The sequence below is a fragment of the Tachypleus tridentatus genome, chromosome 1 (assembly GCF_004210375.1).
Source record: "Tachypleus tridentatus isolate NWPU-2018 chromosome 1, ASM421037v1, whole genome shotgun sequence".
NCBI classification, from domain to species: Eukaryota; Metazoa; Arthropoda; class Merostomata; order Xiphosura; family Limulidae; genus Tachypleus; species Tachypleus tridentatus.
The window spans coordinates 100,207,063-100,232,357 of NC_134825.1; the positions used below are offsets into that span (position 1 = coordinate 100,207,063).

At 34.5% G+C, this 25,295-nt stretch overlaps 1 protein-coding gene across 4 annotated transcripts; it reads left to right on the forward strand.

Annotated features, from left to right (window-relative positions):
• The first annotated feature begins 10,872 nt into the window (after positions 1-10,872).
• On the forward strand, positions 10,873-25,295 carry LOC143256846 (uncharacterized). Of its 4 annotated transcripts, none has more exons than XM_076514603.1 (4): positions 10,873-11,143; positions 16,267-16,351; positions 16,810-16,884; positions 20,356-25,295. In XM_076514603.1, exons 1-4 carry the CDS (start codon positions 11,082-11,084, stop codon positions 20,467-20,469), a joined length of 336 nt encoding a protein of 111 aa, XP_076370718.1. In that variant the 5' UTR covers positions 10,873-11,081; the 3' UTR covers positions 20,470-25,295. The 4 variants fall into 4 exon arrangements, with proteins under 4 accessions (XP_076370718.1, XP_076370734.1, XP_076370744.1 ...); XM_076514619.1 differs by having other exon boundaries at positions 10,873-11,021; XM_076514629.1 differs by lacking the exon at positions 10,873-11,143 and adding an exon at positions 13,482-15,447.

A 25,295-nucleotide genomic window follows, 5' to 3' on the forward strand; every position in this document is an offset into this window, starting at 1 on the left:
AGGAAACGTTGGATTAATAATTTTATAAGGATTGGGTACAAATTCTCTTGTAAACACGGTATTAATAATCTTAAATATGAATTGGTATACCTTATGATGTGACGTTTAATAGTCAATCTTAAACCATTTTGTAAATCTATAATCAATTCTGGTACTAATAACAATATTACTGTATTGAAATATCTAAAATATCAAAATTCTAAATTAGGTACATTAAGATAGTGTTTTCCTACTATTCATATACACATACACCACAAAAATGACACTTATAAACAGAGGTGACTATTGAGATCTTACATTCCAAACAGCTTATAACTTATACCTAAGGGCCCGGCATGGCCAAGCGTGTTAAGGCGTGCGACTTGTAATCTGAGGGTCGCGGGTTCGCATCCCCGTCGCGCCAAACATGCTCGCCCTTTCAGGCGTGGGGACGTTATAATGTTACGGTCAATCCCACTATTCGTTGGTAAAAGAGTAGCTCAAGAGTTGGCGGTGGGTGGTGATGACTAGCTGCCTTCCCTCTAGTCTTACACTGCTAAATTAGGGACAGCTAGCACAGATAGCCTTCGAGTAGCTTTGCGCGAAATTTAAAAAAAAAACAGTACCACTGACAAGTTTATCTCCAACTGGCCTAACTTTCAAGTGCGCTGTCATTAATCAACCACATGATGCGTCCGCTTTTATGATAATAAAAGAAAACGCACGTCTCTAATCACAACAGTTTCGTTACTTTATTTAATTTGTTAAAGCCTCTCAGTGGCACGGTGGTATGTCTGCGACTTACAACGCTCAGATCCGGGTTTCAATACTAGTGGTGGACAGAGCACAGATAACCTATTGTGAAGCTTTGTGCTTAATTACGAACAAACAAATTTATTTAAATTATGTTTGATTTAAGAATTGGCAATGGATTGTGAAAAGAAGCATCAATGGATGCTTAAATAATCACCGAAAATTAAATTTATGGAAAGAATCTAGTGCGATATTCATGGACAAAATAATAAAGAATTTTCCTGTTTAATCTCTTATAGCCCCCTAGTGGCACAGCAGTATGTCTGCAGACCTACAATGCTAGAAACTGGCTTTTGATACCCGTAGTGAACAGAGCATCGATGGCTCACTGTGTAGCTTTGCGCTTAACTTCAAACAAACAAACAAATAATATCTTATAAATTCCATGCCATGTCATCCAAGGCTTAAATGAGCAAAAGTAGTTAGCTATGAAACATTGCCAGAAAACAAGTGTACGTTTTCTCGGAACTTTTCTTCTTGGTACACCTATTAAAATCAGATCTGTTCCCTAAACTTAAAGCGGACAACAAAAGCTATAGAAACAAGAAGGTAAAGTAAAAAAGCAAAAGTTTATTAAACGTGGATGAAGATTTAGCATGGATAATGCAGATAGCTTAATATTTTACAAGAACTTTACCCAATTATCATTTAGGAATTAATAAACATGAAAAAGAATTTGTTCTTTGTTGTTGTAGTTTTTCAAAATTTTGAGCAAAGTTACATGAGAGCTATCTGCGCTAGCCTTCCCTAATTTAGCAGTGTATGACTAGAGAAAAGGCAGCTAGTCATCATACTTTTTGGCTACTCTTTTTCCATCGAATAGTGGGATAGATCGTTACTTTATAACGCCCACGTGGGTGAAAGGACGAACATGTTTGGAGTGACAGGGAGTCGAACTCACGACCTTCAGATTACGAGTAGAACGCCCTAACCACTTGGCCATCCTGTGTTCGTAAACAATTTAGTTATATTCAAAGCCAGTGCAAGATTATTCCCAACTAAACAGTGTTGGGTGTGTAAGCTAAAATAATATATACATATACAGTCATGTGAAAAGTTAGGACACCCTATGAAAGGCTGTGTATTTTTGTAATATTTTTGGATATATAGATATTTAATCTCAATTTTAACAAATACTGAGAGATTATAGTAATGTAACTAAACAATTAAAACTGAAGAAAAGACTTTTTCAAGATCTTCTGTAAATGTAAATCTACAAAAATGCACATTCTAACTGAGGAAAAAGTTAGGACACCCCTACATTTATTCCCACTTTAAATGGCTCAACTCAGACATAGGTGTATCACACCAGGTGCACATGATTAGAAGGTCGTTTCTCAGCGTTTTGAATGAGGCTTGTCCTATTTAATCCTCAGACATTTAGTTTGATGTGCTCCTGACTGTTGAAGTGAGAGTGAACACCATGGTGAGAGCAAAAGAGCTGTCTGAGGCCTTCAGAAAGAAAATTGTAGTAGCTTATGAGTCTGGTAAGGGATTTAAAAATGCCCAAAAGATTTTGAAATCAGCCATTCCACTGTCCGGAAAATAGTCAACAAGTGGAGGGCTTTCAAAACAACTGCTAACATGTCCAGATCTGGTCGTCCAAGCAAGTTCACCCCGAGAGCAGACCGCAAGATGCTAAAAGAGGTCTCCAAAGACCCTAAAATGTCATCACGGGACCTACAGCAGGCTCTGGCTACTGTTGATGTGAAAGTGCATGCCTCTACAATCAGAAAGAGACTGCAGAAGTGTAACTTGCATGGGAAGTGTGCAAGGAGGAAACCTTTGCTCTCTAAGAGAAACATCAATGCCAGACTGAAGTTTGCCAGAGAGAATGTAGACAAAGACCAGGACATCTGGAATAATGTTATTTGGACAGACGAGTCCAAAATTGAATTATTTGGACACAAAACAGAGGACATGTTTGGCATAAACCAAATACAGCATTCCAGGAAAAGAACCTCATACCAACTGTGAAGCATGGAGGTGGAAGTGTCATGGTTTGGGGCTGCTTTGCTGCAGCAGGATCTGGACAGCTCACAATCATAGAATCCATCATGAATTCTACTGTGTATCAGAGGGTGCTTGAGGATCATGTGAGATCATCCATATGAAAATTAAAGCTGAAGCGGAACTGGACCCTGCAACCCAACAATGACTCAAAACATACAAGCAAATCCACCAAGGACTGGCTGAAAACTAAGAAATGAAGAGTCCTGGAATGGCCGAGTCATAGCCCAGATCTTAATCCCATTGAGATGCAGCGGAGTGACTTGAAATGGGCTGTACATGCAAGAAACCCCTCAAACATCTCACAGCTGAAAGAATTGTGCATTGAGGAGTGGAGCAAACTTTTTTCAGACCAATGTCAGAGACTGGTAGATGGCTACAAGAAGCGTCTCACTGCAGTTATTTCAGCCAAAAGGTGTAATAATAGCTATTAGAGGATAGGGTGTCCTAACTTTTTCCTCAGTTAGAATATGCATTTTTGTAGAATTACATTTACAGAAGATCTTGAAAAGTCTTTTCTTCAGTTTTAATTGTTTAGTTATATTCCTATAATCTCTTAGTATTGTTGATTGATTTATTGATTTAGTGTTTTATGGCACAAAGCAGCGAGGCTATCTGCGCCAGACATTCGGTAAAAATGTAAAAAAATAAATAAATAAATGTAGTAACAGACATAAATGAAAATGAAGGTAAAACAAAAAAGTATAAAACCAATGTTGACACCTAGTCTACAATGTTAAGATAGAAGGCAGAGTATAAGAAGTTGTAAGGAATTTACTCTAGCAAAAAGGTAATGATCATAACCCGCCAGGAAGACTAATAGGTAAGTTCAAGAACCACCGTCAGTCACCTGAAGTTGGTCTTTCCAGTCCTGGTTCCGGGTTGTGTCATAGCAACCAGTATCAAAATGTAAAAGAATAGAAGTTTTAAAAGATGCATAGCAAAATTGTAACAATGAGTCGCCAAATGTCCAGTAACAAGATAAAGTCAAGTAAATGGAGTAAAATTTGTAAAAGTAAATGAAGGTAAAAACAAAACAGCAATTAAAACAAAAAATGGTGTAAAAACCAATGGTGACATCCAGTCTTCAAAGTTGTAAAATATTTACTCTAGCAAAATGGTAATGATCATAACCCGCCAGGAAGACTAACAGGTAAGTTCAAGAACCACCGTCAATCACCTGAAGTTGGCCTTTCCAGTCCTGGTTCCGGGTTATGAGTCAATATGGCCGGTACTAAAACATTAAGTAGTAAAAGTGTGAAATGATATGCAGCAAAAGTATAATAACAACTCGCCAGGACGACTAACGAGTAGTTCAAACGGATAGTTCAAACAGTAGCGTTAGTCACCTGAAGTTGGCCTTTCCAGTCCTGGTGTCGAGTTATTTAATGTTCTGGCCATTGTCCAATGTCAAATTGAAGGAGAGAGATTAAAACTGTAAAAAAGGAACCACAATTAAAAAGGTGTAATGAATAAATATCCAACACTTAAATGAGATTAAAAAGATTAATGACCATTAAAAAATTAAAAACATTATCAAGGTGGACAGAGTCACCATCACCAATAACTCTGTCCAATGTTACAGACTGACCCTGGGAAAAAAATATGTTTAAAATATTGCCGTCGTTGAGAATTGTAACGATGGCAAGAAAGTAAAACGTGGCTGATAGCGATTTGAGTGTTACACAAACTACACATTGGTGCATCAGTTCCAGATAAAAGAAAATGATGAGTTAAAAAACTGTGACCAATGCGTAGCCTAGTGAGAACAACTTCCTCCTTCCGAACTTTACGGAAGCTAGATGGCCAAAGTCCAATTTTGGGTTTGATTTGAAAATGTTTATTGTCACGTTGCTCACTCCAAGTGGACTGCCAGCTGGCACGGAGCCGAGCCTTGAAGACAACACCATAGTCCATGTACGGAATAGGCATAGGAGTGATGGTGCTGAAGCAGACATATTTAGCTGCCATGTCTGCAAGCTCGTTCCCGCGAATACCAACATGGCCTGGTATCCAGAAAACTGGATTGAAGTAGCTGCTAATGAGAAATGGGCCAGTCGGTTTCGAATATCAGCGAGAATAGGATGTGAGCTAACGTGTAGCGATTCCAAGGCAAGTACAGAACTAAGTGAATCAGTATAAATAGTGCAGTTGGAGTACTGCTCAGCTGCAATATGATCCAGGGCAAGAGATATGGCATACAGTTCAGCAGTGAACACAGAAGCTGTAGAAGGGATTCTGCGCGCAACTACTAACCCATAGCAAACCATAGCAGAGCCCACTGAATTACCTGATTTGGAACCATCTGTATAAATGGGAACTGAATGATTGTTTGAAAGATATTCATTGAATAAAAGACGGTACTTCCAATCTGGAGTATCTGCCTTTTTTAGGTGACTGAAAGAAAGGTCACATTTGGGGGCTGTAATAAGCCATGGTGGGATGGGCCGACCTGTGGAATCTGTAATGTTATCCAAGGACAGACCCAATTCATCCAATTGCGCCCGGATGCGAAGGCCAAACGGAGCAATGACAGATCGTCTATCCTGAAAAGTACTGCCCACCGAGGAAGGAAAACACATTTCTAGGTGGGATGCTTTGGTAAGGAATGAAGTTTCGAAGTATATTGTAAAGATAGTTGCAAACGGCGAAGGTGTAGAGAAGGTTCATGAGATTCAATGTATATACTTTGAACTGGAGAGGTACGGAAAGCCCCAGTGCAGAGTCGAAGTCCTTGGTGATGAATGGGGTCCAGCATCTTTAAGGCCGAGAGTCTGGCAGAGCCATAGACCATTGATCCATAATCGAGTTTCGATCTAATAAGAGCACGATATACCTTTAACATTGAACAGCGATCTGCCCCCCAACTGGTAGAAGAGAGAACACAGAGGATGTTCAGTGCTCTTGTGCATTTGACCCGAAGCTGCTTTAAGTGTGGTATAAAGGTCAGTTTACGATCAAAGATAAGCCCCAAGAACTTGGTCTGCGGAACCACTGGCAGCAAAACTTTACCGATATGAAGTTCAGGATCAGGGTGAATACCCCGTCGACGACAAAAGTGCATGCATACAGTTTTGGAGAGAGAGAAATTAAAGCCGTTCGCCAGAGTCCACTTCCGTACACAATTGAGGGCGGTTTGTAGTTGCCGCTCAATATATCTCATGTTTGACGACTGGCGAGAGATGTGAAAGTCGTCGGCATACAGCCCATTCGCAACAGTGAGAGGGAGTTGTTCAGTGATGGCATTTATCTTTATACTGAAGAGTGTAACACTCAATACACAGCCTTGATGGACTCCAAGTTCCTATACAAAAGAACGGGAAAGTGTCGAACCCACACGAACTTGGAATCTCCTGTCCATTAAAAAATGTTTATTAAACATGGGTAGATGGCCACGTAACCCATATGTATGAAGGTCTCGCAAAACGCCATACCTCTATGTTGTGTCGTAAGCCTTCTCTATGTCAAAGAATATTGATACAAGATGTTGGCGGTTGAGAAAGGCTTCTCTGATAGATGTTTCAAGACGAATTAGGTGGTCTGTGGTGGAGTGCTGTCGACGGAACCCACACTGGGTGGGCGAGAGGAGGTTGTTTGATTCAAGGAACCAAACAAGACGAGCATTAACCATCCTTTCTAATGTCTTACAGAGACAGCTCGTCAAAGCAATTGGACGGTAGTTTGAAGGAATCTTGGGATCTTTCCCTGGCTTAGAGAAAGGTAAAATAATAGCCTGGCGCCAGGCATCAAGAAAAACATTCTCCTGCCAGATCCGGTTGAAAACAATCAGAAGGACATCAAGAGAAGCAGAAGATAGATGGTGCAGCATGTCATAATGAATATCATCAGGTCCAACAGACGTACTGGCAGACCGATGAAGGGCCATTTTTAGTTCCACCAGGGTAAAGGGACAATTATAGTCAAAGAAACAGTCAGTTCGAAAGGAAAGAGGTGATCGCTCTGCCCGAGTCTTGATGGCCAGGAAGGTGGAGGAACAAGCAGATGTGCTAGATACCCGGCAAAAGCTTTCACCTAGAGTGTTAGCGATGTTCCGAACATCAGTCACCTCCTGACCATCAGAGAGTAAGATCGAGAGGGGGACAGAATTGTAGTTCCCATTAACCTTTCGAATCCTGTCCCATATGATTTTGAAACTGGTGGTAGAAGATATGCTGGTTGTGAACTTAATCCAAGATTCCTTCTGGCTTTGACGTCTTACCCACCTAGCATGTGCACGGCCCCGTTGGAAAGCAACCCGGTTTGAAAGTGTGGGATATTTACGAAAAGTATCCCAGGCCCGGTTTTGAGCCTTCCGTGCTAAGTGGCAAGCAGGATTCCACCACGGACGAGGATATCGTGGAAAACGTGTCGAGGATTTAGGAATACACTAAGCAGTTGCATGTGTAATACAGTCAGTTACCGCTGCTACACAGTCGTCTATTGATGGCTGATTTACGATGGCAGGATCAAGTTCTGCGAGAGCAGTGAAAGTGGACCAGTCTGCCTGATCCAGCTTCCACCGGGGCATGCGGGTAGGGTGACATCGACCACGGCCAGTCTCTCTCAAAAGGAACGGAAAATGATCACTGCCTAGTGGATTACTGTCAACCCTCCATGAAAAATGGATGAATGATGAAGAAGAGCAAACTGAGAGATCAATAGCGGTAAAGGACTGACTAGGTGCATGAAAGTAAGTGGAAGAACCAGTATTGAAAAGAGAAAGATTGTGATCAGAGAGCATCCGCTCTACAGATCGGCCCCTCCCATCAATAATAGCACTTCCCCAGAGGGGATGATGTCCATTAAAATCCCCTAGGATTAGAAATGGAGATGGCAATTGTTCAACGAGAGCATCAAGATCTGATTGATCATATGTCTCTCCAGGGGACAGGTACAGAGAACAAACAGTGATGGTATGACCCAAGGAAACACGGATGGCTACAGCCTCCAAGGGTGTGTTGAGTGACAATGACAGGGTGGGCACGAGTTGATCAACCAACAGTGCCACCCCTCCACGTATTCGACCATCACACAACCTGTCATTTCTCTACAGAGAAAACTGCCGAATGGAGACAGTATCAGCAGTTTTGAGAAATGTTTCTTGTAAAGAAAGACAAACAGGATGGTAGGAAGCAATCAGCGTTTTGATATCATCCAGATTAGAACGTAAACCTCGACAGTTCCATTGTATCAAGGTGGCCATTTTTAAGAACGGGTAGGTGAAGTGGCTGGAGAACCCTTCGGTTTACGACCACGTCTTTTTTCTTTACTGTCTTTAGTCGGAGGAGGTCTATCAACCTCCATGGATCCTGCTCTGGGTCGGGTGGGCAGGTTTTTGTTATTGGAAGGGAAATCCAGTGACTGAGGACGCAAACGAATATTTATTTTGTCTCTTGTGGTGGGAGAAAAAAGATGTATCAGAAGAAATGCCTGTATTTGAAACTGAAGGACGTGGATCTTGAGGTTTGTTAGAAGGTATGGGAGGAACAGAGATGGGTGTGGAAGTGGATTCATCAACCTTTTTAACCACGGAGGTGAAAAGGCTTTTCATTTGTTTTGAAAACGATTCTCTTGGAGGCACAGAGAGATCTGTTTGCACTCCCACTGTAGTTGTGGAATAAAGTGCAGCAGCATATGTCCGAGATGGAGTTGTGGACAGCAATTTCCGAGCCTCAGGATAACTAATGTTATGTGTCGTTTTCAAACGCTGCACCTCTTTTTCCTCCAACCATTTTGGGCAAGAATTAAAGTAAGAGGGGTGAGAACCATTGCAGTTTACGCAATGTGGGTTCATGTCACAGTGATAGGCATCGTGGTCCTTGCCTCCACAACGAGCACATGTCAGGGAACCACGACAAGATGTCTTTGAGTGGCCGAATCTCTGACATTGGAAACATCGAAGAGGGTTTGGTATGTATGGCCGAACCCTGCAAATGAGATAACCTGCCTTGATGGTGGCAGGTGCATGTGGTGAAGTAAATGTTAAAACGAGGGTATTTGTTGGCAGTGTAACTCCATCTTTGCGAGTGGAGATGTGCCTCACTGCAGAAACTCCTTGAGTGGAGAGACCAGCGAGAATCTCTGACTCAGGAACGTTCTTCAAATCCCTTTCAACAATAACTCCTCGTGAAGAATTCAAGATAGCATGGGGTGTAACCTTAATAGGTATATCCCCAATTGCCTTTGAATTCAAGAGGAGTTCACTGTGTTGGGATGTGGATGTTTCAATCAATATGTCACCAGATCGAAGTTTCTTTACTGACTTTGGAGAGCCAGCAAGTCCCTGTAGTCCCTTTTGAATAAAAAAGGGGACATTTGCCCTAAAGGTTTTTCCGAAAGAGAATGTAATATAAGAAAATGAGGTACGTGTGTTACTGATGTTGAAGATTGCCGTTCTGAGTATTCAAGACGTGGTCGCTTACCCATTGACCGTTTTTTTACAATTTTATTTAAATCTTTTAGAGGATCCATAGGAAAAAGAAAAAATTTCGGTACCCACTGACCCCACCCACCATGGAGCCCTACAAGGGGACGCACTACAAAGTCACGCAAGGACAATGCAGCAACGCCAGTGTTTCGTGAGCACTATACCCAAACACCAGCATCAGACACAATGTCTACGACACCCGTTGAGAACTTCCAACACTGGTACTTGGTTGACTCTAGCCCAAGTGGACCAGCCGATTGAACCAAGGGGGGCCACCCAAAGGCCGCCCGTCTACAGGAATTCGAGGCCAAAGTGGTGTGTTAGGGTTGGACCCCTCAATCACCAGGATCCTCTCCTCCCCTTCACGGGTCGCCACGCACGGCAAACACGTGGGTGGATGTTTAGATCCCAGAGAAGGTAACCAGATAGAACAGAACCTTACCTGGGAGGTCCCCTCACCACGTACAGGAATCCACACCGAGAGGTTTAGTATTGTTAAAATTGAGATTAAATATCTATATATCCAAAAATGTTACAAATTACACAGGTTTTCATAGGGTGTCCTAACTTTTTCACATGACCGTACATCATCTCAATTCATACACAAATATTCGAACATGCCAACCATACCAGATAGAGTCCTACATAGTACAATAATGTACTTCGATAAAAATTAGATGAAAAATGAATTACTATGCGAACTATATAGGTACCTCATACATGATGAAGTTAGTCCTAAACATCTCTCCACAGTCAATTTATATTTTAAACAATAAATAAATAAATAAATAAAAATAATAAAAATTAAATTGAAAAAAAAGTACCACCAACAAACTTGACATTCTGGTGATAGAGCAAAATAACAACCATATATGTACCACAATACATGGACATTGTCCTGAAAAGGATCAGAATAATATTCAGTTCACTTTGACCTAAAAATGAAATAATTACAAATTTCAATACTGCAACACCACGGCCTGGCATGGCCAAGCGCGTAAGGCGTGCGACTCGTAATCCGAGGATCGCGGGTTCGCGCCCGCGTCGCTCTAAACATGCTCGCCCTCCCAGCCGTGGGGGCGTATAATGTGACGATCAATCCCACTATTCGTTGGTAAAAGAGTAGCCCAAGAGTTGGCGATGGGTGGTGATGACTAGCTGCCTTCCCTCTAGTCTTACACTGCTAAATTAGGGACGGCTAGCACAGATATCCCTCGAGTAGCTTTGTGCGAAATTCAAAAACAAACAAACAAAACAAGCAAGACCACATAAGTACGGGGAGGAGGAAGAGGTCAAGGAGAACCTGATCCTCCAGGGTATGAACATATACCCAAACACCGAGAGAGAGATATAATTAGGTTGCCTCACAGAAATATGTACGAAGATTTTTACTGTTAAAAATAGAGTTTCGACAAAAAAGGTGAGAGGAGAACAGAAAGTCCTTTGGGTAGCTTAGTGCTTAATAACAAGCAACAAAAATAGAATTAAGTTCATATTCTGTTTACTATGGTAAATGAAAATAAGTCATGATAAATTGTTTTTCATGTGATTTTTATAATTTTCTGAATTTGTTAAAAATCTATCTTGGGTTCTGTTATCGAAAATTATATTATTATTTTTTTTATTATCATCAATTCATCTATTTAGCCAGCGCATGCAATGGAAAATGAACTTTATATATAGCCACTAGATTAACGAACGTTCTGAGGACGAATGTGACTTTTATCTTGTAGTTACGACCAATATTTAGCTTTGTACAATAATAATTATTTTGCACGCTAAATAGTAAAGAGTACGTGGATGTTTTGGTTATTTTTAAAAACCGTATTTATTTAAGTTGCTAGACTTTGTTATGGACCAAAACGAAGTTTGGTATGAGTGGTACCTCAGGTTGAATCAATTGCACTCTGATATGTATGATTATTATTTGTTAAAAGCACAACATATTAATTAAGCATAAACAGTGCACCAGTAATACTAATAACGTATAGTGGCCATGCTAATTACATGTGCAGTAATTTGAGTAAGGTCAAATATTCTTAGCCACAAATATATTGTAGTTTTACTTGCTTACACCGTTAAAATACATTGACAACAAAAATTAAGCTGTCTTGTCACAATATCTTTTGCTAATATTTTGGTATTCAATAAGTTTATGATTATGTTTATTACCATTACCTGTGTTGTGTGTGTGTGTATTACTATTAAAGCCCAAAGTGCATTTTCGTATTTTCATTTGAAAAGTTTTCTTATTGTAATTTGTAAAGCACTTTACAACAAAGCAATAAAGTGTATTTAAATTATTTGCACCATTAATATATTTGTGTTGTGTCTTATGTAGTTATTTTTGTTATTTTGCCATAAAACAAACTGTAATAATTAGTACAGTGGGACCCGTTAATATTAGTAGTACTGTTAGTATTATGAAGAGTAATTAGAATTTGTGGAAATAATCATGTTAACGTTAACCTATTACTAATATTACTTGAAGTAACTACAAATAAACTTCATAAGTCTGTTTGTGCCATGCAAGTTGTATTGATGTATCTAATTGTAACTAGTATCTTAAGGTTGAACCTAACACTCATCTAATTTTAATAATTTGTACAAAGATATGGTATTACTATTAATTTAGTTTTATTATTAATATAATAGTAAGTTAAACATAAAAGTTTATACAAGTACAGTAGAATTTTGAAGTTAAGAAGACAGTAATGCAGTATAAAATCAGTGAACTTAATCTGTCGTCAACTATTTCACTGAGTGGTTGCATTCATTTACTTGTTTGTAAGTTTAACTACTTAATTAAACTCGAGAGTCTGAACTTAAGTAAACTACATTTACATATGTAGATTAAATTTGATGTCAATTATTTACTCTAACATAATGGTTAAAAACTGTGATGAATGTAGACTCTAAAGATAAAAACTACTTATTAATAACTAAGTTAAGTTTAATTTTGCTTTAATGAAATGACTGTGTACATTTTTATTGTTCACCACATGACTTTTCTGCAGATTTTTACAAATTGCATAATGAGAATAAGTTACTTAAAATTGCCTTTTCTTAAACTTAACAGAATGGATGGTGGCTGGCTTGTTTGCTACTACCATAAATTCTGCTGTGAGGAAAGTGAGAAACTAGGACTAGACAGTGGTGAGGGCCATCATAAACTAAATAAAAAAAAAAAAAGAGGCAGAGAAAAGTTCAGCATAGGAAATAAGTATAGAAGAAGTAGTAACTATTAATAAGGTAGTTTAAATTGTTACTATTGTATTGTTAGAAGTACAAGAAATAAAATGGATGACTTTAGAGCACTGGTAGAAATGAATGATTTTGATATAATGGGAATAACTGAAATGTAATTAAACAAAGATGATTTTGATAACAGAAATTTCTTTGAAATATAGACTTTTTACAGAGACAGAATAGTAAAGAAGTAGTAGTAGTGCCTTTACATGTAAAATGTGAGTTACATCCTATTGAAGTTGAGGATATCAAAAATAATACCAAGGAAATTTAATCAATTTGGGTTTCTATTAGTGGATGTAAAGGGAAAAGGCTTTTAGTGGAAATTTGATACAGACAGCCAAATGACATTGATGAAATCAGTGAGAAACTTTACAATGGAGTTAAGATTTCATCTGTCAATGAGGTCATACTTACGGATGATTTTAATTTCGGGCATATAAATTGCGAAATACTAGAGTCAAAACAAAAGGAAGAAATGTTATTTGAAACTGTTTAAGATAGATTTCTTCACCAGGTAGCCAAGGAACCATCTAGAGGCAATGTTATTTTATATTTATTAACTTTTATATAGAGATGATTGAGAGGGTGGAAATTGGAAAACATCTCAGTGCAAGTAGTCATTGCTCTGTTACATTCAGTGTTTTGGTGCATATGAAGAAAATGAATAATATTATTACAATTTTCAAAAAGGCAAGTTTTGAAGGGATGTGACAAAAATTATCTATTGTAAATTTGATAGCTGAGTCATTTAGAGACTGATCACATATGGAAAATTTTTAAAGATAATGTTTTTAAATATTCAAGGTAAACATATTGCTTGTGGAGAGAAAAAGAGTTTGAGATAAAATTGAAGAAAAGCATCACAAATTTAAGAAATTTAAATTCACTGGTATGACAGGAAATTTAGAAGATCAAGAAAGTTGGTGAAACAGGAAGTTAAGACATTAAAAAGGTGTATAAGAAAAGGTTGGCTAAAAATGTAAGAAGAAATAGTAAGGATTTCTTTAAATGTATTAAGGGTAAACAAAATACTAAGATAGGGGAAGGACCATCATGGGATGATAAAGGAAAGAAAGCACTTATCTTATGATTATGAAATGGCTGGTTTAATGCATTTGACTTCTTATTTTGTTTTTACTAATGAAGATTTGAGCAGTATTCCACATCATGAACAGTTGATAGATGCAAACCAGTTCAAAAAAGTTGATTGCATTAATTGTGAGCTGTTTAAGACAAATTTAAGAAGTTTAAAGAACAATAATGCTCCTGGGCTGGATGATATATTTTCCCAGGGGCTTTGAAGGAGGGTAAAGATTTGTAATGGATTTAGTAGTTTTAAGCTTTGAAAGACTAGATGTAGATTCACTCTGACGTAGAAACTTATAGATTAGTTTTATCGATGATAAGCAGTGTGTTGTATGAACCATTTTAAAATTGTGTTGAATAGGTATATGGACTTAAAAAGCCATATTTAATTTTGGTTAAGACAATTTTTTTTAATTGTTTGTACCAAGGGGTTATACCATTGAAAATGGCCCAATTGTCTTATTTTCTCCTCTGAAGTTAGTGAGATTATTTCACTAGGGTGGTATTAGACAACATTAATCAGCCCTGTCTTTATTGGTTGGGGCTAAGTCAAGCTTCAGGTTGTATATATGTGTGTGCCAGACAAACATTTTCCCACAGTAAATGTAGGTCTTTTTAAACTTTAACTTGCACTTCAAAATTTTTTCTAGGTAAGTAGTTAGACTTACAGTAATGTATATGACTCAGTATAACAATGCATAATAAATTACATGCATACATGCTTGTGCTTACTTATAGCTACGGTGAATATAAGTACCAATGATTACCTATTTTTGTGTATCATAAAGAAATTCTTGTAAATTATTAATACTTTCAATAAATGATAGTAAAATTACCACAAAATTTACTTTCAGAGCACCTAACCAATCCAAAATTGCTTCCTCAAACCATGCTAGATACATTTGTATCATTGATGTATATATTAAAATATGATATAAAACTAGATTGACAACCTTGAATAGAGGGAGTTAAGCTTTAGTTTTGTAGATACTCAAAATAACTTCATATTATTTATTCAAAAAGCTTGCTTTTTGGAGGAAAAACAAGTTAGCTTTGAAGAAAATTTCTAAATTAGAAAAAAAGTGTGAGGCAAATTAGAAATGCTGTTTCAAAATAGAATACGCTGTTTCAAGCATATTTGAATCCAAGGAAGTTATTGGGATTTAAGAAGAAAGGAAACGTAAGGTTTTTTATAGGAGGAGATTCTCTAAGTACAACAAAAATTATTTGGATTGTGGATTAGACATGAAATTGTGAATTAACATTCATATACTGGAAGCTAAAGTTTGTAATATTGTAGAGATGATCAATTCATTGCATAATAGCATGGATTAGGAAAGATGTTCTTTTTGTAGTTCTTGTTGAAGCTGCTTATAATAGATATAACAGATGAAGAGTATTATCAACAGTTAAAAATATCTGCTTCAGAACTTTAAGGATATAAATTTATTGTATTAGGTGTGTGGAAGATATTTTAAGCATAGCATAATATTTAAATGATACACTGACAGAAATACATCTGGATCCACAGAGTAAATCTAGCTAGGTCTAATTCTTGATAAGTAAAGTGGCCTTTGCATTATTTTTACCATACAGTAGAAAAATGTTCTCACTGCAGAAACCGTTACAACATTGAAATTGTTACAATGTTAGTGTTAATAGTGAGATTATTTTGGTGAAAATAAAATAGAATGTAGACTAAGCTTCAAGATGACAAGAAGTGCTTGAAGTGAGTTAAAATATATTTGTTAGAAAAGACAAAACAATGGTTAAAGGAATAAAAAGAAGACAAGAAAGAAAAAGACAAAAGTAGAAGAACAAGACAACAAATTCCAAGATCAAGAAGAAATCTGTGGAAATTTAAAAGAACATAAAGAAAGGTATAGAAATTTAAGAAACAAGTTAAAGGCTAGAAATGTAAGATTCAAAGGAGAATGCAGAAACAATTTTTAATGTGGTTGAAGACAAGATTAAAGAAGCTGTTGGAGATGTGCAAATGAATTTGTTCTACATCTTTAACCACTACTGGTGTGCCATCTGTGACTACAAACCTTCTTGGACTCACTCCAGCTGTATCAGTACCTTGTCAAGTTGCAGAATTTAGCAGGTTATTTCAACAGTATTGCCCAGTTAAGAATCTAACAGACCATGAAGGAAAGGTACAATGGGAATCATATCAGGGCAACTCTTTGTCACCTCCTTTAGAAACAGGAGTTGCATAAACAACTTTCCAATCTAGAGAAAAAAATTAATTACAAGAAAAAGTATCCTATCAATAAAAACTAACTCTTAGTATAAAAACCATTAATTAATTTTAAGTTCCCTGTTTTTTTTTATATGCACACCACCCCTGTTCCTCTAGTGCCCACAAAGAGATTTTATATATAAACTGATTTAACAATCAGGCAGTTACAAATATTAAAATATTTGCTTATATCTACATAGTGATGAACTATAATTTGCTTTATCAATTTAACACTATGCTTGTAACTAATTTATCTTCACTGTTATTTGCCATTAAATTCTCAAAACAACTTTAAACATGTTTCTAAAAGTAAATTTGTTTTAAAAAGGAAGTTCCTTGAGGGCAGTACAATAAAATAATACATTGTTCTAAAGTGAAAAAGTGTTCCTGCAAATTATATATTGATTTGAAATCTATATGTAATTAACAAACTGAAAGACAGTTTGTTTTGCAGCCAGAATTGTAGTCAGGACTATGATGAAATAAAGAAGCTTATGAATGTCAATGAGGCTGGTTCCCACTTAACTGGAGTGATGGAGGTATTTTTTTTTGTTACAATAATTGCCAAATAGATCTACATAATGTATCAGTTTAATAGCACATTGAATTGTTCTTGAGTTAAAGTAATATATAGAATTTTTGGCAAATAGATAAGCTCAGTCTTATCATGTTACAACTGTTACAGTACCTACATACATTTGTACTGTATATATTCTTTACAAGCTTCCACATTCTTATTAACAAATTGAAATGTTAATTATAGTGTAACTGATATCATTTAGTGTTTTAAATTAATATTTATTTTAATGTATAAATGTTAGAATGAACTAATGATTATTTTATGACAGTATTTGAAATGTTCTCCATATTTTATTCAAAATCTGAGTCAGAAATAGAGCTGGGCAGTTAGTAGTACTTTCCAGTTGAATAGTATAATGTTCCTTTAATCATGGAATGTATAAATTTATTTGGTAATTTTTTTTATGTCTTCCTTAAGATTCTTAGTCAAGCAGAGCAGAAGCTTTTATGTTCTAGAATTTGGATGGCTGATCCCAAGTTTGAAATACTGAAGGTATGAACCTTTTATACATCTAAATGAATATGTATATATGAGTTTATGGGCAGAGTATAATTTTCATGTACTTTTGGTCTATTATAAATAATGCAATAATTTATTAGAGCATATGAAATAAAAAAATATTTGTGTGGATACCATCAAGTTTTCAAAACTGTTTGTAGTAATTATAATTTGAATTGAGAACAACACATTATAATGATTATTTTACTTTATAACAAAAGTACTAAATTTGAATAATATTCATTGAATGTTAGTCAATAAAGACACATAAGAAAACAATTTGTAAGAAAGGGTACATGCATGATTAATACATATAAAATGTACATACATGAACTTGTGCAAAGCCTTGCTTTTAACTTGGAGACAAGGGCACACACATCTAATTGTAGTCAGTGTTTTACAACACATTATGAAATGTTAATTTAACCCAACTACATGGTTATATGTGACAAAAAATTATCTGTTTATTGTATTGTGTATTAGATTGTTACTGTTGTGATAGTTTTACATGATATATTATTTGTGGTGAGAATACATGAATTCTTGATCTTTTGTAGAAAGGCATGCTAATTTTTTTTTCATTAGAAAAAGTGCTTTCAAGGAAAGAGAATTATATATATCAAAAATAAAGCTCTGATTAGTTTGCAAAAATATCCCAACTTCCTGTATGTTTGAAAGGTGCTTCAAAAGTTCCTATGTTCTGCAAAGACATTTCTCAGCTATGAAATAAAATAATTGTAAAAGATATGAACTTTAAAGAGAAAATATGTGGTTTATGTGAAGAATTATCATTCTGAGCATCTGAAACAAATTAGTCACAAAGCATTATCATATAACTTGCCATACATATAGATCAGAACATTTTAGTTTGTATAAACATGAATTTATTAAAAGTATCTGTAGTAAGGTTTAATATGTATTTGTTATTGAACTTCTTATGAGAAGATACTCCAAAAATGATTGCATTGATTCCAAAACACACCATTTCTTAACTTTCATAGAAATAACTCAATCTGTTTATCAAGAAAACTGCTTCAGCTATCAAAATCTGTTCTTAGAAATGTTAGAATGTTAGGGCCAGATTCTTTACAGTAGGTGTCACACTATAAATTATCACTGTTATATCAAGAGCTTCAAATAACAATCTCTTTTTCATCAATGTCCACACAGGCAGGTTAACCTACTTTACAACACCCTTTGACAAAACATGTTATTCTTCTCTACTCTGTTATTGCAATACAAAGTGTGATAAATTAACTTACATTACCAAGTGGGTTACCACATTTGTATCCAGAGTTTTAAATAATTATCTTATGCCAAAAGTTCAGAGAGGCTGGTTCAGTTACTTTAGAATCTAAATGAGAAGACATTATTATTCTTTATCTTTTTTATTACAATACAAGCTATGAAACTTGTTTTAAAAATTGTCCATTCACACATGGTAAATCTGCTCTTTAACTAACTTTCTCCCTGTGTCAACCCATATTTAAAATGCAATAGAACAATTTAAAAATATCTAACACTCTAGTAACAACAATATTATACATAACAAGAAAAACTTGTGATATTCAAGTAAGATAACAAATCTTCATACAAAACATGTGGCTTGTACAGAGTAACATAACAAAATTTTTCACAGCTATCATTTTTAAAATAATTAACTTTCAACAGTCTTGTGCATCCAACATAGAATAATTTATTTAAATCAGTTTATCCAAATCCAAATTCTTTTTATAAAACAGCACCAAGGATATGAAGCTCTTCTACATAAATTTTCCTGTCATGAGTCAATAGGCATTTTTTTTTTGTTATTTATAAAAGTAACTTAAAATCATGATTGCATGTGAAGTAAGCAGCATGATTAGAAATAGCCATTCAACATATTGAGGTTACAAATACTACCTCAACCCCATTTTAAAAACATTACATCAGTCAAATGACACTTTTAAATATTTTTGTTGATGTTGGTTTTAAGAAGTATAAAAATACTCTATTAAAATGTTTCAAAAATTTCAGTTATTTTGTAAAAGTGAATATTAGTCACTTGCATTTTAGTTATACATCATCAAGTGTACGTTAAAAAAAATGCAAAAGTGAATTTTTCGGTACAGCTTGATTTAGAAATAGGTAATTAATTTATTACCAATATTCATAGCTCATACTGACTAGTGTATAAAATAACATTAATCTATCAATGTTTCTGATTATTCAAACTATCCAATACTGGAAATTAAAGTTAAAACAGTTGATACTTGTTGCAAAAATGTTCAGCTGATTAAAGTTAGTGTGTTTGATTATTCTAACTATCTAATAATAAAAATATTGCTATAATGGTTTTTTCATTATTTTTTATTAATTTAACTTTGTTCAGCTTAATTGATGAGTGCCATGACATACACAAATATTGATCTAACTGAAACAAGGGTTTCTGATTATTAGTTTTTTTATTATTCTAACTATCCACTAACTTCCCTTTTTGTAGTTACTGTAAATTGTTTGGTAAAAATAGTAATGAGGAAAGTGAGAAAGACAGCTGTTACTGTGACAGTGTCTGTTCTTTGTCCACTATAGATATCAAAACCCAATTTTTAGAATTATGAGTAATATTTTTAAGCCATGTTGTGAGAATAATTGGTAAGTTCAATTTATTCAATATGTGATCTAAATGATTAACAGATTAGTAAATTTTATTAATTGCTCAGCTGTAACTTTAAATGAAGATTTTTCTTCTACTACAAATCTATAAAATTCATTATCATAATGTAGAAGAGGATTTGTAAGGAATCAAACCATTATATAGATAACTATACAATACAAATGTTGAATGTATAAATAGATATTTATTAGAGAAATAGCTATAACATTTAACTAACTTTTTCTCTCTAGATAACCATACAAAAGAAATGTGTGAATGTATAGAGAAGCAGCTAAAACACAGAGATAACTATTCTCACTACTTAAGTTACCTGTTAAATCAAGATTGTCTCCTAGAACTTTGCTTTAACATATGATACTGGAGTATTCTGTGGTTTATACTTTTAAATAATTAGTAATGAGGAAAGGATACTGTGACAATGCACAAGTTATTAAAAGGCACATATATGTAAGAGCTATACAGATGAAATAATTATAAATGTGTTTTCATTAAATCATTCTTTAAATGATTCAGATACTGGGTTTATATATATTGCATATAATGATGCTGTGTTGTTACTATTACTAAAGTATTTATTTAATAGGCTTGCTAAAAAACAATTATTGGAAGACTGACAGATAATTTTTTCTCCAGTTTATAGTTTTTTCAAAATGTCTAGGTTTACTCATCTATAGTATCAATACAGAATATTTGTGTATGTTTGTTTGTATGTTGTGGTGGAATTGTGATACATGGTGAGTTTTTGTTAACATACTTTTCCTTATGATTATGAGCTAACCTTCTTTGTTTCTTTTCTATTCCAATTTTAGAGGTTGTACTGGAAGAACGTGCAAAATTCATTATCTCACTGGAACCAAAACCAGAAAAAAAACCTGATGATGTTAAAGAAAAATATTCAAAATACAGCAAAATTTAAACAATAATATGGTTGAAAGAAGAATTATTAGTATAAAAGGTTGTGTAAAAGAATTATTTACAATTGCTAGAAAATTTAATTGTTTTCTATTTATTTGCATTTTTTTCTACTAAATACTTAAACCTTATTGGTTTTGAAAAAAAAAAAAACTTTATTTCATTGGAAGAAGAAGAAGGAGGAAAAAAAAATCAAATGGTAGATGGGAATAACACCATGGAAAAAAAACTGAGCATTGACATACCCATGGCAAATAAACAAAATGAAAAATACAGTTTATGTTTTAATTATCTTGTATTGTCTCTACCTACTTATATATTGTTTTTGTGTCAGATGGTATTAATATAGCATTATCTATTTACTTATAAAAATAAAATATTTTGTAAAAGTAGTAATAATTTAACTACGTTGGAGTTTTCTCTGTTTAAAATAGTGCAAGTAAGAAATTTTGGTATGATTTGGTAGGAGGGATGACAACAGGATTTGCCTGCCAGGGGAGCTAAACCCAATAAACCATTAAACTGGGCATGAGCATGTACATCCTACATGCATTGATCACTTGTGTTTTTCTAGTGTATACAATGTTATGTAAATGCATTAAAATGTGGAGGTGTTATTTACATTTCATAAGCACTGTTTAAATTGTTTTAGTTTGTATATGGCACAAACTGTAAAAATAATATATATTTGAACAGTTACTTTAAAGCACAATTTTACAATAGTAAACTTTGCTTTGAATCTGATTACTGCATATTGAGACTAAGCCAGTTTGCATGAACCCTGTGAATACTGTCATCAAACTGTTCAAATGTTCATCTTTCATGTCAGAATGCAAATCTGTAGGAAACATGGAAGTGGAATTTCTTTCATGCTCTGCTGATGACACTGGCAACATATACAGTATAGATAGCATATGATTTAACTCAAAAAGGCATCCTTCACACAGAAAATGCAAATAATGTCTGTTATTAGTGACAGGTTTCTTGTGAGCTGAATTATTGTGTTTAACTATAAACTGAAATTCACCAGCATTTACATTAGGGTAGTGAGTATGGGAATCAACACATTCTGCAAGTAATGAACTTTGCTGGTGCTGCAACAATTTATAATTTGTTTTTGTACCATAAGATTGTTTCCACTTGCACAAACTGACACTAATGAAAGTTGATTTCCTTCTTTGAGTTCTTTCTCTTGATAAATAGAGGCAATGCAAGGAGTAAACAGCATATTCTGTGAGTTTTCCAACCACTGATATCTCAAAAAAGAATGGATTGAAAACCCTGTACAGTTTTCTGATCATACACACAGGGAGTTGGATGTTGTTAACTGGCTATAGTTAATGCCTATCTTTATTGGATAATATATCATTTGAGCCAACTGTTTCTTTTAATGCAGGTGACTTTTCTTTAAAATCATTTTCATTGTGATGACCCCCCAAAAAAATCACATTCTAATTTTAACAGTATGAGGAAACTTAAATGTTTGTTTATTATGAGTGCAATATCAAAGAAAACTTAACAAATAGGCAAACTCAATGTTTTAATGAATATCAGATACTGCAATATTTGTTTTTTTGAACTCTGAAAATTTTAGACAAGAAGCCAAATTTTTGACATATTGAAGAATAGGCTTCTAACTGATTTGTCAAAGCAGCAGAAAACTGGTCAAGCATTTGTAGAAACACTTCAATTCTAAATCACTCATATGCAGGAAGTACTGTTTCTTGAGCAGGACCATCACCACACAAGACTCACACTTCTCTTGTGCTATCTTTTTCTTTGTATTTGGATTACTTGACTTAGAAATACCCTTTCATTCAAAAGCTACTTTGTGAGAAGCAACATATTCCTCTATAGAAAGCAATAGTTTGAGGGATTCATTCAGGCCTAGGTTTGCATTTTGAAGTTTAATTGAGTCATTCTAGAATTGCAGACCAAATCTCTATTAACCAGATTTTTTACTTTATTTATTAATACTATATATTTAGCCACAGTTTTTCTAGCATGTATAATCGTTTGTTGTGTTATTATGCATAAAGCTACATAAAGGGCTATCTGTACACTACCCACCACAAGTGTTGAAACTTTATTTCAAGCAGTATAAGCAGACATACTACTGTGCTACTGTGGGGCATATAATATGCTACTTCCAGTTTAATTTATGATCAATTAATACACCAAAATACTTTACTGAATACAAAATACTCCAAAGTAAAGTCCCTTCATCAATGAAAAATTTTTAAAACTAAAAATCAAATGAAGATACCTTGAAAATCACACTTTAAAATAACAGTTCCATGTAACAGAAATCAATTACCTAAAACATAGTTAAAAATAACTAAGTTAACAGGTTTATAAAAACTAAAAACTATGAAATAATAAAATAATACGATATATCCACAGTTCACACATTTAACTTGCATATTAACTTGCATATATGTATATATATACACATTAAAAAACGAAAAACTCTTATACCTAGTCACACTGGATAAAAATTAACATAAAACTCTTAAATCTAACTCTCACTCTGAACTATTTAAGTACATATCTTTCATGTACATTCTGTATCTCACTTTGCACTAAGTTGAAGTTACTAACCTAGAAGAGTCTCAAAAACAAATACCCCAATGCAGCTGAAGTTTGGAAACTCTTCTAGGAATCAAGACATTCACTTCACAAACTGCATGATACTCTTCATGATTATAAAGAACACAGGCCTCTTTCCACTAGTCTTCCTGATCCTAATATTATGCTAAAGCTGCTATCCACCTCAGTGTTAAGTTCTCTTTTCCTTTTCAGGGACATTGTGGGTAACTATCTGTTTAAAGCCAATACCTCTAGAGGCATTACAGGAATTGATACCATAGATGTAATAGTAATTGAAGTCATGGTGTGAGTAAGTAATGAAATAGGAGCTAATGAAGTTACAATGATGGTTAATATTTAAAGGACTGTCTTATGTTGTTATAATATGTTCTGAAACCAGCTGTGATATTAGATTATTGCACCACAGATAGCATGCCTCTTATTTCTTCTTGCAAAACACACTACATTATAGCACTCTTGCCATTAATTTCTCTATAAACATAGATGACGATTGAGACCAGCTTTTGGACCTTCATATTTTCTCCTTGTCTCTAGGAGCCTTAGGTACTACATCATAATCTCCATGGTGATGATTTATTGTCTAGACATCATGGGTTTGACTGAAACCTTACTCTTCGGATCTGTGAGCATTACTTCCAGTAGTGAAGTGCCTAGTGTTGTTTATGGGATCATCTGGAGCATAAAATCTACTACTGCTATCTCCAGATCCTAATGACATAATTATTAAGCTTGCTCCAGGAATGAAAGGTAGTATTAGAGACTCTGCAGTACACTGTCATAAGGATCAATTGTAAATTTCTCATTATTGGCTCCATCCAAAATTTTTCAGTAATTGTGCAGCAGAGCAGCAATAAGAGTCAGATATGCCAACTGGTGGGTTGAAAAATCAAAATAACCATATTTTTAAGTTCAATCTCAAATAAGAAAAGTCAGCAATCAAAATACTAGGTCAAATAGGATTCCAACTGGTGAGAGAAACTAAATAAAGAGCAAAGATTAAAGCTGTATCCTAAAATAAAACATCATCTGAAAATTCTTATCAGAAAATAAAATTAAAACTTTGGTCAAGTTTTGTGTCTACAGCAGACATTTGCTTTAGCTCAACTTGCATATAAAGCATTATTTATACTGTATGAAGACAGCTTTATTATAACATAAAAACTAACTTTTGATCGATCTAAGCCATCCTACCCACTAAATTAAGCACTAAAAAACTCATAGCTGACCCTTATCATTCAAATATTTATCAAGCTTTTCCTTACACTCCTATAATTAACTTCATCTACCACATCCAAAGGTAAACCATTCAAAAGGCCAACACCATATTAGAAAAATAAATCATATCCTTCTAAAATTTATATTTATGTCCCTAGTCTTGCCATTCTCACCACAAAATGCAAAAAAGGTGATGTCAACATTATCAGTTCCCTTGTCAATCTTAAACAACTCAATTAGATCCTCTCTAACACTTTTCTCTTGAAAAAAAAAATGTGGAGACCTTAACCTATCCTTATGTAACATTATTTTCATCCTAGGTATCAATATAATAGTCCTACTCTGAACCCTTTCCAACAATTCAGTGTACTTAGTCTTCTTTATTTTAGAAATTATACTAAGCATTAGAAAACTAAATCAGCTTGCACTTTACTTACCATTTAAAACTGATCATCAATATACAAATCAAGACTTGTAAAGTGCCACATGTACTCAAACATTAGGGAATGTTTAAATGTTTACTCATCTAATGGAATACATAAAATAAATCTATTAGACATGTATAGACAGGTAATGCACTGAAAACAAGTATTTCAATTGTTTATAGAAAAAGAGCCAAACAGCCTAGAAATTCTTTTAGTTTCCTGTGATAAAAGATGATAATATCTTTTTTCATTTTTTATCAATCCGGTATTTTTACAATCCAAATATGCTATGACTAAACTCTAATCTAGAACACAAATATTTGTAGTTTAACTTAACATGCAAAGTTAGATAGATAGTCTTAACTTTTTGGAGGTGTAATCATTTATCAGCATAAAGAAATATTTGTATCATCTGTCTTACAATTTGTATAATTTTATATGACATAGTGTTCCACAACTTATACATATTTGAACCAGACTGTTATTATAATATAACCAACAGTTGTTTTACCACCAAATGTAATAAATGAGCGACGTACTGATTACTATTATCTAAAATACTAGGACTTCAGACTTTCTAAAGATAA